This window comes from Curcuma longa, chromosome 11, assembly GCF_044706935.1.
Source record: "Curcuma longa cultivar G26 ecotype Majalengka, Jawa Barat chromosome 11, ITB_CL_G26_1.1, whole genome shotgun sequence".
Classification (NCBI taxonomy): domain Eukaryota; kingdom Viridiplantae; phylum Streptophyta; class Magnoliopsida; order Zingiberales; family Zingiberaceae; genus Curcuma; species Curcuma longa.
In genome coordinates, this window is record NC_133871.1 from 3332281 (window position 1) to 3351893 (window position 19613).

The 19613-nt window shown below is 37.0% G+C and overlaps 3 protein-coding genes across 4 annotated transcripts in view; 1 reads left to right on the top strand and 2 right to left on the bottom strand.

The window, feature by feature from the left end:
• Positions 1-2665, bottom strand: part of LOC141841371 (protein PHR1-LIKE 2-like) — an 11464-nt gene extending 8799 nt beyond the window's left edge. Inside the window, exon 1 of the mRNA XM_074729533.1 lies at positions 2476-2665. Within this exon, the coding sequence (XP_074585634.1) occupies positions 2476-2665 (190 nt within the window). The remainder of the gene's footprint in view (positions 1-2475) is intronic.
• Positions 2666-3818: 1153 nt separating this feature from the next.
• Positions 3819-13175, top strand: LOC141839280 (uncharacterized). 2 transcript variants are annotated; one of them, XM_074726992.1, is made up of 5 exons: positions 3819-3959; positions 4222-4536; positions 9230-10545; positions 10950-12238; positions 12969-13175. In XM_074726992.1, the coding sequence occupies exons 1-4, from the start codon at positions 3957-3959 to the stop codon at positions 12226-12228; spliced, it is 2913 nt and encodes a 970-aa protein (XP_074583093.1). In that variant the 5' UTR covers positions 3819-3956; the 3' UTR covers positions 12229-12238; positions 12969-13175. The 2 variants fall into 2 exon arrangements, with proteins under 2 accessions (XP_074583093.1, XP_074583094.1); XM_074726993.1 differs by lacking the exon at positions 12969-13175 and adding an exon at positions 12654-12822.
• A 1786-nt stretch (positions 13176-14961) lies between these two features.
• LOC141839281 (glucan endo-1,3-beta-glucosidase 5-like) lies at positions 14962-18191 on the bottom strand. The gene is made up of 2 exons (XM_074726995.1): positions 17779-18191; positions 14962-16200 (listed from the first exon to the last, which is right to left on the bottom strand). Exons 1-2 carry the CDS (start codon positions 18123-18125, stop codon positions 15087-15089), a joined length of 1461 nt encoding a protein of 486 aa, XP_074583096.1. The 5' UTR covers positions 18126-18191; the 3' UTR covers positions 14962-15086.
• Positions 18192-19613: the final 1422 nt, after the last annotated feature.

The window sequence follows — 19613 nt, forward strand, 5'->3', positions numbered from 1 at the left end:
ATGTAGGTTTAACCTACTAGGCTTACCTGAGGGTTTCTCTCCCAAGATTTCCTTTGCCAAACATCCGATCACCCTTGACTTGTTTGGACTTACCCTTGTCTAATCTCCAGTTAGGATTAGTCACTCGGTGGACTTCCCACCTGCTCAATCTCACAGAACAGGACTTCTGCCTAGCCTCCAATTAGGACTAGTCACTCGGTAGACTTCTCACCTACCCAATCTCACTGACCAAGACTTCTGCTTAGCCTCCAACAAAGACTTCTCCTTGTACAATCTCACTGATCAAAACTTCTGCATAGCTTCCAACTAGAATTTCTCCTTGTATAATCCCACTGACAATGACTTTTTGCTAATCATATGGTCAAATTTAACCTGACTAGACTTCACTTACATTCAAACATTTAGTCCTGTTTGGATCAACTCTTGGTCAAATTGATTAGACCTAGGTATATTGTCAAATATCGAAATCCTAGAGGCAGAATAGTGCTCCTTGCACCAACACATTGTGTGAAAACAAGCATACCAATGTATTGAGGCATGGATTTGCTAATTTATTAGTCACCAAACCCAACTCGATGTCATTAAGTAGTTTATAATATATACTCATAGTCTCACATGCCATATTGTATCATAGGTATTCTGTTCGAGTCATCTGTGTATGTGGTATGTAAGAATACGTATAGGGGTGCGTGTTAGCTTTGACTTGCCATTAGGTGTAAAATAGTGACACATGAAACAGTTTCATATTAAAATTACTGAATGGTTGCCACTGAAAGAACAAGAGACAACTTCATATAAGAGAAACAACATTGTGTGGAACAAGCATTTCTATGTATTGAGGCATGGATTTGATATTTTATTAGTCACCAAATCAGACTTGCGTCACTAAGTAGTGTTATAATATATACTCATAATCTCACATGACATATTATGTTATAGGTATTCTGTTCAAGTCATCTGTGTATGTGCGCATGTATAAATACATATAGGAGTGCATTGTTAGTTTTGACTTGGTATCGAAGCAACCTACTCCTCCCCTTTTTGATCCCTGATGTGGAGGTAAGTAAGGGTCCACGTGGCGGATCCTTGTATCGGTCAACAGATAGTTCATGTAGGAGTCCCTTGACCTGATCAATGCAGGAGTCGTGTGGCATGATCCAAGACTTAAGTCAACATAGACTCCACAAGATGAGTCAATAGTCTTCAATCGGCCGAGTCCGTCCAAGTTGACTCGATCCGACCTGTCGAGTTCCTGACTTGCCGATTTCCCAAGTTCCCGACCTCTCGATATGTGAAAGGACACGGCGGTTACCAGCATGAAGGGACACAACGGTTATCAACATGAAGAGACATGGTAGTTGCAAGGGAACCTTTTAGGGAGGTGAATCCCTTGGGCTTCTCTCCCGGAGGTGTGCCCTTTGGACTTCCCTCAGGATTGACTAATCTCCACTCTCATCTAGTATCATTCTTTACTCCATTTTGTCTTTTATACTCTTTTGGTGCTCCATGATGATTTAGGTATCGGAAGGATCTCACCGGGTAATGATCGGTAAGCCTTTTGACGAGTGTTATTCTCCGCAGGATTGACTATCTGCACCGCATCATAAAAAGAAAACAAGGAGAAAACTTCCACGACACCACTCTTTGGCCTGAAGTAGATTCCTGCCATTGCATCATCATGGTGAGGTTTCTGCCCGGAACAATCCCCTTAAAGGGAGGCCATATGCCCCCTTTTTGATCTCCTTAAAGGATGCTGTTCCCAGTAGATATGCATGTTCATGTTCGTGTTTGTTGTGTGTTTACATATGTTCAGTCCTCTTTAAGGGAAGCCATGTGTTTGACATAATGGTGCAGCCTTCTATTAATCTCCTCTGTAGATAAACATGTTCCTTCTGTTGGCATTGACAAAAATCCGGTGAAGAACTGCATCCTTTTTTCCTTTGTAGAATGAGTTCACCTCAAAACAAGTCTTACATCACTTCCATTGCAGTTCTAGCATCAAACACACTGCTGCTGCTTATGACTCCGGCCTCCGATATCATTTGTTAGGGTTGGAGATCACTCTAGTGTTGCTTCAAATTCATAGAATGCCACCTCAAATCACCTTTGGAGACGCCTCCAAAGAACCAAAGCTCACCCTTCACTGAAACCGAAAGCGTAAATGGTGTTCTAACTGGATTAGAAAGACAAGTGGCAGATGCAGACCAGAGAGGATTCAAAGACATGCGATTCCATGCAATCCGGAGACACAATGAACTCCCAATTGGATCACAAAGTAAATCTGGAGTCAACCGGCAAGGAAACTCAAATCTGGATGCGTTTTGAAGGGCAAAAAAAAAAAGCAACGATAGCTACCAGCTCTTGAATCGATCAGAAAACGACGTAGAAAGCAAGCAGTTCACGATTCAGCATTTGTTTGTCATCTATGGCGAAAAGGAGTAGGGAGAGCATCAATGAAGGGCAAAGGATACTGACTTTCAGGTCCTCCGAGCTGGGCTACGGCGTCGACGAAGCGCTCGTGGAGCTCGGCCGTCCATCGGAGCCGCGGCTTGGGCTCAGCCGTCAGCGCCAGGCTCGGACCCTGCGCCTCCTCCGGCAAAATCGAAGCTTCCGGTCGCCGGATCAACCCCGAAAACATCCTCCTTTCGCGGGGAAAAGCGATCATGGGAAGGCGAAAGGGCTGGGAAGGGGAAAGGGCGTAGCTTTTTGTCTCTTAGTTCTAGCCGTTGCACTAACAAAGGCACAAAGCCAAGATTTGTCGCCTCCTTAATCATGCCATTACAGAAACAAAACTTCCTAATCTAACTTATGAACTTGACCTCATAGACTACTTTAAAAAAAAAAAAGAATCTTTTATTATTTTTTTATAAAGAATACTTTTTTCTTTAACAAATAATAAAATAGCATTTAATATATATTTTAATTTTAAAAAAAATATTTTTTATTTCAGTTAGTTATCAAAAGTTACTTCGATTTAATTAAATTTATTATGTATGAAGCATCTTTTATTAAAATATTATTTATTAATTTTATAAAAATTATTTAAATTTAATTAAAAATAATTAATTTAATAAAAATATTTTAAAATTACTATAACAACTATAACTCTGATATAGTATACTATAATAATTAGGTTATAGCTTTTACAATATGCAACTATCACATAAATAGGTACCTAACACAATTATTATAAGATTTTAAAAATAATCTTAATTAAGTTGAAGCATTTTGAGCAATATAAATACTTTTAATTAAATTGATAAAAAATATTTTAAATATAATAATAGATTATATATGATAATTTTAATTAAGTTAATCTGATTTAACTTCAAGACGTTATAATAACTTAATTAAAATTACATATTATTTTACAATTTGATAATTATCTTAGAGTATTTTGAGCTGGATTAGGAAAAAAATATTTAACAATTTGATAATTATATTTTTTGAAAAAAAATAAAGAAATTTTAAAGAGGCTTTTTAATAATAAAAAGATGAATAAGATTTTTTTATTTTTATGTGATATTATAGAAGCACACAAAAACCATTACGATACCTCCCATGAAGATGCCCTTTTGTATAAGTCCAGCTGGACCTGCAGGACAGGATGACCTGGCACGGCCGAGCTGTTATCGTGCGCACAACCCAAGTCGTGTTGGGCCGGACCGGATCAATTATAGATATAATCTCGGCCAATTTTATAGACGGTCAAGATGCATCTGATTCATCCTCCATCTCATCACCGTTCTCTTATTTCTTTTCCTATATAAACGCATTTTAAATGGATATATCGTGCCGTGTTCGCTGCCAAAATCCCAAATCCCCTCGATCGCCTTCGGTTCTTCGGCCTCCGCTCAAAGCGACGGCGAGAATCTAAGTCTCGATCTTCTCCTCTTACCTCGCTGCTTCTTCCAAAGCTTCAATCTCCGATCGCCGCCGCCTAAACCCTAACCCAAATGGTTAGTTTTCGATCTGTCGATGCGAGTACTTGTTTCCGTCGTGTCTTTGCAGAATTTCGTCCTTCCGTTGGGGTAGATTAGCTTCGTTTTCAACTATCAATCTCCCTTTGATGCTTAGAGTTGTAATTTTAGTTTCGATTCCGGCCCATTTCGTTTCCATGCTGTTCTTTCGTTCATGGGTTGTGAATGCCTTTTCTTTATTTAGTTGGATTTTTGCAAACAGTTGTGTATTCTGATTGCTTTCGGTTGTTTTCCATTTTAGACGGGAAGAGGTGGACGGGATAGGACAAACAGTGACCACATGCCCAGGCTCGAGGAGAAGGGGCGTCGAAGTGGGTGGGACGTCGCTCCTCCTTCAAGGCATCTGTGGGTTGGAAACTTGAGCCGCCGTGTCTCCCAGAATAACCTATACGAGCATTTCCTGAGGTTTGGGGACATTGACAACATAGCTTACACTCCTGGCCGAAGCTATGCATTTGTAAACTACAAGAAAGAGGACGACGCGATCATTGCGTTCAAAGGTCTCCAGGGTTGCATTGTGGCTGGGAGTCCTCTTAGGATCGAGTTTGCAAAGGAGGTTAGTGATGAAAATCCCAGTCATCAGCTGCTCATGCACACCTTTTATCTTGTAGGATTTAAACAAAGAGAAATTTCAACTGATTTGTAAATGATCAAACCATTGAAATCTATCATTAAATATCTAAAAAAAATTCAAAAGGTGTAATATCACACATGTCAGCTTCCCTGCATTCTATTCAATATTGTAGATGATTTTAGTACATGAAAACAAAAGGTTCTCTCAACTCTGAATCCTTTCACTCATCTAATCTCAGAATAATGAATGCTTGCTTAACTATTCACCATTCCTTCCAACTGGATAGCCTTTGAACGTCGTGAATTCATTTGAAACTTTAGATCATTGTTTTAATCTTACATGCTTAAAATATTCTTTATGTAGTGAAGATGAAAATTTCCTCAATCAAGCAACTGATGAAAAAAGATACACTCATAGCTGAGAAAGGGGGAAACAAGATAATGCAAAATCACAAGAAAAAATGACCATTTTCATTATTAAGCAAGCCAGTTCTCCTTTTCACTGTTATTTATCTTAAATTCCAGATTTCGCATTGGGATCTCCAAACTTGAACTACTTTTAGTCCTAAACTTGTTGATTCACTTTTTTTTTTCTTTGCATGTAGTTTTTCATATTATAGAATACTCAGCCGTGACAAATATCAGCTCAATCTGAAGAAATACACAAAGGTTTACAAAATTATTAGGAAGCTATGCAACTAGAAATTGATCCCTATGGTCGAAGTTATATGCTCTATCACACAGGACTTATATACACAAGTAATAAAGAGTATACAATGGCTTTGAAATATTGTTTCTGGGCATTGGAATGGAACCCATTTCTTATCACAATGTTTTAACAATACGATCATGATTTGTCATTACGTGCAACAAACTCTGCAGTAAAAAAGTGTTTATTGAGTGCTTAAATCATTAACTAGGGAAGATAGGAAGTTGGGATGATAAAAGATATTGATGGAAGACAGAGAATGGGAGGGAAGAAATTGATAAACATAATTTACTTAGGAAAAGAAAGAGAGATTGACAAAAGCACCTCCAAGGTTGCCACCCTTCCACCCTTGATGACCTGGACGACTCCGTCCTCCATGGCGTTGATGCAACCTTCAATGCCCTTGACGCAGATGGCCTCACACCCTTGCCAGCTGCTAACTTCAGAGTTGGTGTTTCCTCTGATTCTCCACAAGAGCAGGGAGCAATGGTGGAGCAACAAACTACTTTTCTTCAAAATCATTTGCAGAGGCACTGCAGGCAGTCACCTACAACTGAGGTTAGCAGGACAAGGTCGGCGGGCGAAGCAACACAGAAGGCGAGAAAAGATATCATGGAAGAGATTTGATGTCGGTGTAGGTGCTCCTTGGGCAGCAGTGCGTGGATCACAGTGCGTGATTTGGTGGGGTGGCCAACCAGAGATTGGTCTAAACAAATCTTTTTTGAAATATTTAAATAACAAAATTTTAAAACCATAACAATGTAAATATCAGAAAAAATCCTAGCTACATCTCCTATACTTTTCATTAAGTTAACAACACATAATATCTTCTTATTGACCTATGCTGTCAACCATTATGTTTAAAGTAAAAAAAGTATTCAAGTTGTAATCCCTGTCCACTATCAAATATGTTTAATAATGAGTAACCATGTTTTTTTTCCGCTCATAATTTGTTCTCTTAAGGGCATGAATTTGTTAATACCAAAAAATGGTTAGTTGATGGTTTTCTGTCTGTAAAACATTTTGCATTTCCATTTTTAGTGCATGTCTGTAAATGATAAAGAATGTCCACTTCCATAAGAAATGCTAATATTTAGATTAGTAGCAAATGCTCTACTTCCTAAGGCATTGAAATAGGTCCATTGTTTTCTTCTGCTTTACCAATAAGATGGTCTGGGACCCTTGGTTCGTATTTGATCACAAAAGCAGGCTGAACAAAAGATCCTTCCAGTTTCTGTGTGCTGTAAGGATCAACGGTAGTTACCTGTCATTTATATATGCTGATGGAACATCCACAATGATGTCCATTTGATTTCTTTTTGTATGTCCCAAAATGCTTACACCTCAGGTCTTGTTCACTCATTGAAACATATATTGATTAGCTCACAACTTTTGCTTGGGACTAAACTAGGATGATACATTCACCGTCATTTAAGGTTTGATGTCCTTGTTAAGATCCTAAGTCCAATTCAGTCATGACATGAGCAATCCTTTTTAAACATCTTGGCAATAGATTAAGCCCAGTAACTGATAAAAAAATGTTGAATCCCAAGTTAATAGTAGTTTTACTCATCTAATCCTATAAGCCTATGTCATTAACACAACTTTTCATGTGAGACTAAACTAACATGTTACAACCCAAATGAAAGAACTGGTCCATTTGTTAGGTCCAACAATTTGTCAAAATGCTTAAATTCAAGTTGAAAGTAATTTCATTCATTCATCTAATCCTATGCACTCCTTTAACTAACCCACAACTCTTGTGGGCTACACGAGATTGCCATGATCTCTCCCAATTAAGCCTTGCATTTTTTGTCAATAACCAAAATTATTGCCAGCGTTGCCTTTTTTAATCACACAAACTGCTTTTCTCAATTACTTTGCCAAGGTTTGCTCTGATACAAATTGTAATACATGCATTTAAATTTTATGTCATATCAGATTATACAAGTGAGACTAAGTTTGGACTAAACATATATGATTAGCTCACAACTTTTGCTCGGGACTAAACTAGGATGATACATTCTCCCTCATTTAAGGTTTGATGTCCTTGTTAAGACCTAAGCCCAATTCAGTCATGACATGAGCAATCCTTTTTATTAAACATCTTGGCAATAGATTACGCCCAATAACTAGTAAAAAAATGTTGAATCCCAAGTTAATAGTAGTTTTACTTATCTAATCCTATAAGCCTATTTCATTAACACAATTTTGCCTGTGATACTAAACTAGAATGTTACAACCCAAATGAAAGAACTGGTCCATTAGCTTTGTTAGGTCCAACAATTTGTAAAATGCTTAAATTCAAGTTGAAAGTAATTTCATTCATTCATCTAATCCTATGCACTCCTTTAATTAACCCACAACTCTTGTAGGCTACACGAGATTGTCATGATCTCTCCCAATTAAGCCTTGCATTGTTGTCAATAACCAAAATTATAGCCAATGTTGCCTCTTCCATCACACAAACTGCTTTTCTCAATTACTTTGCCAAGGTTTGCTCTGATACAAATTGTTATACATTCATTTAAATTTTATGTCATATCAGATTATACAAGTGAGACATACATTCCCTACAAGATATCTATATTTGTACAAGAGAAAAAACAAGTAATAGCTAGCAGGTTTTCTTGTTTTACTTGATATCAGATGGTAAAAGTTTGATACAGGCTATAGAAAGTTCATTACAGATGGTACAAAGTCTGATACAAGTTATACAATTACCATCATACAGCGTGCATAACATATATGCATAATAGGAACTGATCAAAATTGTGAGTAAAACTATATTTTGATGAGAGACTACACATATAACTGTATGTTATTGAGTTAGAGAATAGACGAGTTATTGACATATGATTTAGTATATTTCCAACTGTGACCTAAACCAATACTGAATTTGAGATTTGAAACATGCTTTTAATTATCATATTAACTTGTTAGGTCCAACAATTTATCCAAAATACTAAAGTTAATGGTGGCTCACTCATCTAACACTAAAACCCCATTTATTAGCCCATAAGTTCATGTGCGACTAAACTAGGGTGACACAAATAGTATATCTTTGTTTGCAAAATACCACACTTTCCTTTTATCTGCAAGGTATGCTCTCATGGCTAGTTGAAATACCATCTGGTTGCTTATCCATGTCCTAGAGCAGAAAACTAATAGCTGCAATTGTTGCTGATGAGCAAGGAAACAGCACGAGCATAACTCACCAAAGTATCCATCTTAAGCAATCAGCTTGCCAATTTTCAAAAATTTAACGCAACCAACATGTGGTCCATGACTATTCCCTTTGTGTGGTTCCTTGATACAGTACATTATCAAGGCTGTACCTTTATTATTTGGCATGCTCCAAATGTCAAATTCAAACTATCATTGCAGTGAATATCTTTTGCACAAAGATTAAGGCAAGATATAAGGTATTAGTAGTTTAGTACTACTATTTTGTATTCTAAATCTTGCTCTGCAATGCCTGGTATTTTATTTACCAAGTATGTAATTTTCTACAACCTGGCATTTGTCTGTTCATGATACAATATGGTGGATGTTCATATATGGCTTCCCAGGCACACCAGTTACAATTTATAACAAGTTCTTCTTTCATGCCTTTTCCCCTGTTTTGAGGAAGGGAAAGGCCAATGGCCTACCCACATATTATAGAACATATATGGAGGCAAGCACCCCATTTGTGAGGGCGCATTTCCTACCAAAAACAACCTATATTCATGAATTCAATTTAAGCTTACTTGGCCAAATTTTCAGTCAATAGTTGCAGCAATAGTAGTTCTTCAGAGAATAATTAAAATTTTCCTTTAGTTTCATACATTTGAGCATTATCTTTAAACTAATTGCTGTGTCTCAATGTAGCACTCATGATATAGACTTCAGTGCCTGGCTAGTTTAGGCAGTGCATAACAAGTATCTCTCTAGTATTTATTTATTTTAGAATATTGAATCACAGGATAGAGATTCTGTTTCATCACTGGATGATGGATACTCACTGCATAAAGATGCGAGGTATTCTATTGACCACCGAGAACCACTGCTTAGAAGAGATTCTAGAGCTCACAGTCCAAGTCCTGAAAAATCACATGAAAAGAACAAGAGAGATGATAACACAGAACCTAGTGCAGTGTTATGGATAGGATTTCCAGTTTTTCTCAATGTTGACGAAAATGATTTAAGGAGAGCTTTTTCCCCTTTTGGTGAAATTATCAGTATCTCTACATTTCGTGGTCGTAGTTATGCATTTGTACGATACCGAAGTATAGTTGCAGCTTGCAGGGCTAAAGAAGCTCTTCATGGAAAATTATTCAACAATCCACGTGTGCATATATGCTTTGCTAGAAGTGACTCAACCGACTCAGATAGGAACCTTAGCAATGCACCTTTTAGTCAGCGTCTTAAACCTAATTCGCTATCTGGGATGAGTAGTGTTGAACCTTCTAAACGGAGTAGAGACTATGATAGTCATGTTGGAGATTTTCTAACTTCTCCTCGAGATGCAAAATTTTTGCGAGCTAATGATTCAAAGTTCATCAGTTTAGGGGAAAATCTTAAACGATCTGATGCAGTTCCAGGATCCATTTTAGGTGGCAATAATGAACGCATCTGGTTTCACGACTTGAGTTCAGAAAGAAAGATGTCAGGAGAACTTTGTGATCACTACAGAAGAAGTCCCACAGCAGAGAGAGCTGGATTGTGGCGTGATGCTTCTTTTGAGACACGGCAGAGAACTCCACTTCCAGATGATTCTTTGGGTATGGAGGATGGTTCTTTTCGATCAGCTAAGAAGGCAAAAGTAGACTTTTTTTCTGATGAACTTCCGGAATATCCATATTCTTTTCCATCAGCTAAGAAGGAAAAGATGTATCCATTTTCTGACAGAGAACTTCCAGAATATCCATTCTCTGACCTAGATCAAAGAAAACATGATTTTGGACGGACAAAGTTCTTGCCCAGTTTGCCTTACGATAGTGCCTTGAATAAAGATTATGAATCAGTTCCTTTTGATCATAACTTTTTGGCTCCTCAAAGTTTGAAGACCATGAATGGTCCTTTTGCAGAGAGGGATGACTCACGCAGTCTATTTGATCACTTAAACACAGGTCCTGGTGCCTTTCCTTTTGACAGTGCCAATTTGCAAAAACCAATTCCTGAGCATCATCAACCCCCACGGATATTGGACTGGAAGTGGGAGGGTACAATCTCAAAGGGAGGTACTCCAGTTTGTCGCGTGCGTTGCTTTCCAGTGGGAAAGGTCCTTGATTTTATATTGTAAGTTCCATAACATTATACTTTATTCTTCTTTGGTTTTACATCTTTAAAACTGCCTTAACATTATACTTTTTTCTTCTTTGGAACTTAGGCAATTTTACATTTAAAAACTGAATTTGATGATTTATACACTAAATAGCAGTAGCTATTTTATTCTTAGTGTTGTTAGAAACATTTTCATTTTTTATTACTTTGCTCATTTCTTCATCTTTACTCAACTTTTGATTGCTCTATACTTGGCTTAGTTATTCTACTGCTAAATCTTTCTTTTGCGTCTATCATTTATGCCCTTGATTTACGTTAAAGAATTAGGCTTACAATTTTTTTTTGTATACTTTGTTGAAAGGATATATCCAAGTTAATTCGTTTTAACCTTGCACATTATCACTTATACCTCACTACAGGCCGGAGTTCTTAAACTGCACAGCTAGAACAAGCTTGGATATGCTCGCAAACCATTATTATCAGGCCACCAGTTCTTGGGTGGTGTTTTTTGTTCCTGAAAGTGATGCAGATATTGCTTTTTATAATGAATTCATGCATTATCTGGGAGAGAAGCAGCGTGCAGCTGTTGCTAAGCTTGAAGACAAGGTTACCTTGTTCCTAGTGCCACCATCAGAATTCTCTCGACAAGTTCTAAAAGTACCCGGGAAGGTGAGCATCTCTGGTGTCATTTTGAAGTTTCAGCACAATTTCAGTTCCCTCCATCAACCTCTGGAAGTCACAGAAGCAAAACAGCTACCCTTTGTGCCTCCAAGCAATCTTGTTAGCATTCATGAAGAACAATTATTTGCAAATCGTAGATCCCCTGATTTAAGGGCTTTCTCTAAGAGTCAGAACTATTCCAATCCATCAATGGTACCTCCACCTCCTCCACTTCCTTATTCTCCACCGCAGAAACTGAGTGACCATCCTTACTCAGGATCCATTCAACCAATGGAAAAGCTACCTAACTATCATGAGGCGAGCAGACATGATCGACGGTGGTCTCTGAATCCTGCAACATCACCAAACCGGTCTAATCAACTGCATATTCCAAGTTCTGATGGTGGGAGTTTCACTCCCCTTCTTGCAAGTGCTGCATTGCATATAACTAGTAGTGGTACTGTAGACCCACACCTGGGAAATCATAAGGTTTCGCAAGGATCTCCTTCAAGCAATTATACACCTGAAACTCCCTTTGTTCACTTGCACACTAGCAAGTTCCCAACACAAGGGGGAACAAAACCTCAAGTTTTCTCAAATGTGCCGCTTCCCTTAGAGCCACAGCAACTCACAGAGCTTGCTGCTTTTCTGGGACAGTATAAACAGTTAGGTCAAGAACCAGCCATATCGACAGACAGCCAGAACAAACTGACAAAGTTATTGCAAATTGACAATTCACATTCCATCACTCCAGTGATGCATTCCCAGGCTTCAGATTCACATTCTCTGAACTCTGTGACACCCATGTATTCGTCTTTCCCTTCTAGCTCTTTAGGTGCCCAAGTCAACCAGGTGCCGCAGAACCATCAGCCACAATCAAATGTTTCTTCAGTGCAAACTGTGACAAACTCTGGCCACCAAAACCAACTAGAAGAAACAGAAGCAGATCCCCAGAAGCGTCTACAGGCAACTCTGCAGCTGGCAGCAGCACTCCTTCAACAGATCCAGCAACAATCAAAATCTACCGATCAACCGTAGATTGGATAAGGTACACACTTTCTACATCTTCATATTTGTAACACTTCAATGAATACATAGCTTGCCATATCTAGGGTAGAAACTTAGTCTAATTAACATACAATAACCTTAGAGAACCTGGTATAACAATTTAACTTGTGTTGATGCATTTTTAGCGATAACTCTCACAAAGGTGAGAGGAAGTTGGAATTTGAATCATGTTAAGCAAAAGAGAACGATATGCTGTGTTAGCTCAGAGGTAGCTTTAAATTTTTTGATTCTGCATTAATTGTGTACATGAAAGAATTTCCAAATATATATGTTCTATTAAAATTTTCTATCTTCTCCATAACGCTTGTCAATCACATTCAGTCTTGTTCATATTCTTGTACCATTAGCGTCTCTTGAAGTAGAAAATCTTCGTCATCACTACTTAAAATTTGTAGGGAAGAATGCCAGTCATTAGAATTGATGGCTAACAATTCTAAGGAAGAAGATAGCATAGGCTTCCAAACCAAGAGGATGAAGTTAGGGTCATTCTAAATCAGCAGCCTGTATGCTTCAGTGGTTAGACACCGTATCTAACCGAATGAAAATACCTTCTTCCTGTACTTATATCCGTAAACACTAATACTTATCAATAATCTATTTGATTATGGATTTGTATGGTTGATGAACAGCTCTTTACATGAACTATATTTCAGTTGCTCTGAGCAAAATTTTCTTGAAAATTATTATTAAACTTGTTGCCCATTTGACAGATTAAAGCATGCTGATATGTTCAAGAATCAATCGATATTTTTGGAAAATTTCAGAGGCCTCAGGACTTCTTCTTTCATCCAATGCTGTTCATCCAAGCCATGGGGCATAGTTTGTTCATGCTATTTACCATCCTTGCGTTGGATCGTGTTTATGCAACGAATGATAAGGTAAAGTATGAAACACAATCTCTTTTTTAATCGAAAAGCTAGTCCTTGTTTCGATTTTTAAGAACTGTTTATGATTCCTGATTACTTCACATGATCATCAACTATCTTACGAATCAAAAATTATTTTCAAAAACTAAAAAAAAACTCATCTTTGAAGCTCATGCCTTTGAACCATCAATTTTCTTTTAGGAAATTTCAATTATTTTAATATTTCATTAAAAAGAACTAATTCCATATATTGTATTTCCTTCTAACGAGCTTCGCTCCCTATGATTTTCTCTTCGATTATTCAAGATTTTCAAGTTCTATTTAACATTTTTAAAAAAAAAATGCAACATGATGGAAAATCATTTTGCAGCATGATTTTAATATAAAATTAAATATAAACATTTTACTTTGGAAAAATGTAAAATAAAAATTATTGAATATTTTAACAATATTAAAAATTATGCCTGGGTAGATATGATTAAATAATGATAATAATAATAATAATAATATTAAATCAACATTAGGAAGTGATTTGCTTAAAGAAAATCAATGATACATTGATAAAATTGTGTCTAAATTGGCAACGATGACATCTTCTCCGTTATAGGGACCCCCCAGCCTCGTTCAATTCGCTGCCCATGAAATCCCTGACCCCGTTGTATGCAACTTTCTTCAATGTTTTTAACATCGAGATTTTTTTTTAAAATAACACTAAATTTGAACACGGAGTATATATTTTTAAAAATATTTTAATTTAAAATTAAAAGATGCCTATAATGAAAAAGTATTCTTTTAAAAATTATCAAAATAATACTACATCTATGATTTAATATTTTAATTTTTTTAAATAATAGATAAAATGATTTTAAATAATTTATCTATAGATTAAATTTAAAATATAATTTATTCAGGCTGAAAAAGTTAAACTTTTAGTTTTTTTATACCACCTTGTAATAGCTTTAATTAAAATTATAACATCTTGGGCAATTTAACTAAAATTATATCTAGCTTTGAACTTCTTCACTTTATAGAAATTTTATTTAAAATCAATGATTTGGATTATAACTACTCTAGGCCGGAGAAGGTTCAAATCTCATTGCACATAATTGGAGAGTTTGAAAATTTTATTACATTAAATCGTCTATTAGAATTTATTTGTATTTATCTTGATCGATAAAAAATTTATATAGAACCTGGTAATCACTTGAAAGGGAAAAATAAAATGGTTATATATAATCATCATTTTCACTATATGAATAATTAAGGAGGTCGTTTTAATTTTCTGCCATTTGAAAATTGCCAAAGTAGCTACAGAAGTTTAAAACCCTTACACGGTGACTCCTCTACAATAATATACCTTCTACGTCTTTATTCTATGATTAATTAACAGTCTTAATAATTACCAGGGTGCTTTAAAAATCTTAAAAAGTAAAACGTTTGTTATTAAATATCAAAAAATATCTTTTAATTTATTTATTTTTATAATTCAGATATCTAAAATTCAACCAATGATTAATCTTAAAATTAGATAACTTATCTCCTAATTTATCAATCAAATGAATTCAAAATATGCAAAACTTAGGCATCTCCCGATGATTAATCCTAAAGATAGATAACCTATCTCCTAATTTATCAATCAAATAAATTCAAAATATTCAAAAGTTAGGCATCTCCCGATGATTAATCCTAAAGATAGATAACCTATCTCCTAATTTATCAATCAAATAAATTCAAAAGCCGACTTCTTTACCACTGCAAGAAACATAACTCTCTTAATTCACTTTAACTCCACAGAAAGTAGACGAAGACCTTCTAAATTACAGAAAATTGCATCTCACAGTAATGTTTAGGGTTGCAATGCATCATCCATCAAATTCCAAGTGACAAAGAGCTACATGAACGTCTCAAAGTCCTGTATCAGTATGATTACGTTTGATAACCATCAAAAAGAACCTTCAAAGTCTACAAGGAATTCATAATTCTAAGATAGATAACTACCCAAAATGCCATGATCCACAGAGCACAAAAGACTCCACATCCAACACAGGAGCAGCTACTGTCACTAATTCCGACGAGAAATCGACATTCATTAACCGATGGATCGAGAAACGTAATCATCCCGAGGCCATCGAAATTGCAGCTCCTTGAGTCCTGCTTCTGCAACTGATAGTAGCTGTTGAAGGCATAGGAAATGTTCCCCTTGTCACCGATCGCGTTGCAGGATCCTCCATAGTAGAGGGTCGTGCAATCAGCAACGCTACATGCGAGCTTCATGTGGTTTGTGACGGCGGTTGGATCCTGCTGCGGATTGATAACACACCACCTTGATGGAAGGTATGGAACATTTTTAGCATTCTTCAACAGGGCATTGCCTGACCCGAGGTTCAAGTTGTACTTAGCCTGGCCATCGAAGGAGTAAATCCCCCAGTGGCGTTCGAAGTTCCCGGGCAATGTGCTCTTTTGCTCTTCATCAAGAAGACTGAAGATGTATACATCGACCGGAGGAATTCCTGGCCTTAAAGGTGTTCCTTTGTTGCTCAAAACGTGGTTGACTAGGCCTTGGTTAAAAGTCCATGCAGCAGTTAGATTTGCACATGATGCTCCTTCTGTAGGCCAACCCACCTCGCCGATGGCTATAGGCATTTGTCCATAGCCAATTTTGCTGAGAGCGGCAACTAAGGTATCATAATTTCCATCGAACGCGTTGGAGTAAACGTTTTGTCCATCGACCACAGGATGAGAAGAACCCTCAAAAAAAGCATAATCTTGTGGGAAATCTGCACTTTGGTATAGACTCAGAAACGGATAAATGTTGACAACAAAGGGGGAGCCATTCGAGTTAAGAAACGAGACGAGTTGAGTCATTATCTGTGTCAGTTCAGGCCGAAACATTCCTTGAGAAGGAACAGACACTGATTGATAAGCATCAGCGTTGCAAGGGACAACTACTTTTGTATAGCCTGCAAGATTTACTCTCGCTAACGATTGCTGAATGTTGAGCATTGCTGGTAGTACGAGTGATTGATATTGGCCTTGATAGCTTGTGAGGAAAGGCTCATTTCCAACTGCAATATATCTGAAAAAAGAAACCTATTTCATTCAATAATCATGCAATCCAAGTACAAAATCATAGGTAGATCACTAATTTCCCATAGATAACAGTAGCTTACACATGTAAATAAGGCATAATCTCAATGAAAAGTTTAGAATCAATGTAGTGATATTCAGAACACCACAATGACCATGTAGTTGGAGTTTGAAAAGTGTCTTCAGAAACAAATGGGTTCATAATCGAGAGATACCGTATTAAATAGCAACTTAAGGCTACAAAATCTTACAAATAATGTGATCATAATTGTGTGATCTTCACACTTCAATTTAGCAACAGTGTTCCAAGTTAGTCGAATCCTTTACTCATCTTCTCCTTGTTGCTATATACTTGTTACTAATATTCACTCATCGAATTCTTCACTCGCCTTCTCCTTGTTGCTATATACTTGTTACGGATAGTCGGATATTCACTCAAGGTGCATATCAAGGTTGAATATTGACCTACATTCTTGAACTGTATAACTTATAGACAACTATAATCCTAATGTGGAGACTTAATTCCTATCTATTTTATGTTTTCGTAGACAAAATGAAAGGAAAAAATTTATAAGACAATGGTATGGCTTGTAGTACTTTAATAGAGCAAAATGTCGAGCTATTAGGAAGCAACACATACAAAAGTTAAATTTAGCATGGATGAGAACATTAAGAAAATGACGAGTTGCTAGAAAGGAAAAAAAATAAAAGCGAACATCGTAGAGCAAAATAAGTTGAAATAGTACAAGTATATTTAAAAGTGAGTAACATGTTATATTAGAGTCGAAGGTAAAAACAATAGAGGGAGACCAAAGAAAAGGTTAGTAAATATAATAACAAATAATTTAATCAATTTAAATATTACTAGTGATATAACCTTGTTGAGACAACCAGCTCAATTAGATTAACTCAGATAATTAGGATAAACACATTGATGATGAACACAAGGCACATTCATTACACCATAGGCCCAAAAGTTAAAACAAAATCATCATAGAAATTGCGTTAACAAACCCTATGATTGATGTAGTAAATCCTATCCCCTCCAATGATGGGAAGCACAGATCTATATCAACTAAGCGATCGATGTGGCTCCATAAGGAAACACATGAATTACAATCCTTCCTCGGTTCGGAATGAGGAAGCACTTGAAAAAAGGTTTCTTATTGAAATATAAATGAACTCTTGGAACTCATAACTCTTTCTCCAATGACCTAGTGGAATCATGTGAGCTAATACCTAAAGTAAGCAATTCAAGGTCATACTAACACATTTCTAATGGAGTGAGGATTTTATGTAAAGATCCTTGTTGAAATGTCACAATCCGCCTCTAAATTCTAGACATGGAATTAAGTTTCTCATGATCTTCAAGAGCCCTTTGCTTCTTCCTTATGTTTTGAAGAACAGGAGAAAAAACAGCAATTGGTGGTCATGCAAAGATCTGTCAAAGGAGAATGACATGTTTTCGTTTGTAGCATCTGAAACCCTAAATCACCATGATAAACTTGGCAGAGAAGCTTTAAGATTTAAATAGACACTACAACTGAAGGCATTGCTCGAGTGGTACCTGATGTCGGCGCCGCCTTTGCCCATGTACCTGGTCACATTCTGACTCACCCACAGATCCGAAGCAGCGGCGGAAGACGCCAAGACACCCAGCAACTCGTTCGGAATCCCCACCATAACCTCTATGCCACTCCCCCTCAGCGCCCGGAGGACGTCGGGATCGGTGCCGAACAGCTTCACTTTCCCGATCTTGTTCGCCTTCAGGAGATCCACCACTACTGGCGGTGGAAGCCGGTGGGAGGACACCGTCCCCCAGTTGACGCCGATGGCGGAATCCACCAAAAGGAGCCATCTCTGGAGGAGAAATCCCCAACAAAACAGGATCTTCACCGAACGGAGAGCAGCCATTTCCGCGAAAGCTTCGATCTTCAGTGAGATTCCAGGGTTGGTGCCGGCATTGGGGCGGATTTGAGGCGAGATGTGGCGCTCCTGTCGTGAACTCTGGAGAGAGTAGTTAGTAGAACGAAGCCACAGGACTGACGCGACAACCGCAATCCATTCTATGCTCACATGTAAAAGCAACCTTACAATTCCACTCCTGTGCTCACAAGTTTTCGATCAGGAGGAACACGGAAGATGAATCAACCGTTTAACGGAATGTGATTGAATTCGACAGAGAATTTCATAGGTAGCTTTGTAGCGGATCATAATTAAAAGTCTTGCAAAGAAGAAAAGAAGTGTCAACTTTTTAAATAAATTTTTATACCGAAACTTTCATTGGGAGAAGGAAAAGATGCTTTCGAATTTGGATTAGGAATTTTGTTGGGGGGTTAATTTCGCGTGATAAAATGAACGTGAGAGATGTGATGTGCCGACACAAATAAATAAATAAATAGGTAATTTTTAAAAATATCCTCTAAAATTCAATTAATGCCTAAATGCCTCTTATTTAAAATCAAACTGTTTATTCTTATTCTTTTTCCATATAATTATATTATATTAATTATGCACTCATTAAATACACTAATATTTTTTATGTTACTTTTATAATATTTTTATATATTAGTTTTAAATAACTAAGTATGTTATTTTTTATATATTTTTATTTTTTTAGAAATAAAAACCTTGCGCTATATATAAATGTGTGCGTGCGCGAACAATTAGTTAAATGCTCGAAAAGTTCTCGATTGTTCTTCCTCCCCCACTCGGCGACCTAGACTGCTTCGCCGAATGCGATCGACGAGCTCGATGCGATCCGATCCCTAACTGGAAGAATGTCAAGGTATTTCCCCTTCTTTGTCCTACTTATCATCCGACCGATCGATCTTGCAGCGCTCATCTTCCGGCGATGCAGGGCGAATCGGAGAATTTCGCCCAAAGGCGGTCGACGAAATGCGCTCGTGAAGCTGCAGTGCGGTAATCTTTTTGATCTCCTCATCAGATTTAAGTTTATTTATGGCATTTTAAGTTATTTCTTGAAATTGCTGCACCTGCATAAAAAAATGGAAACTGCATATCGACCATTGCTTTGACCTGATGAATAGTTTGGAGATAGAGGCTTTAATTATTAGTTATTACTTCGTAGATCATAGTCGACAATCTAATACTTTTTTGGATAGTAGTACTATTCTAATGTTTGATCTGGAATAAACAACTTAGCTTAAGTTTCAGGTTATCATTATTCATTGATGATGTGTTTTATCTCTTTATTATAGTTGCTAAAATGTAACTGTTCACTTTTTTGGGTTCCTACTTTGTCTTTTGCTTTAGACCAACATGTTTAGTTTTTCCATGCACCAATCACCCTCATTATCCATTCCACAGCTTCCTCAAAGTTGGCAATCTCATTTACTTCTAAATAATAATCATTATTTATTGAAATTTAATCAAGGAGTG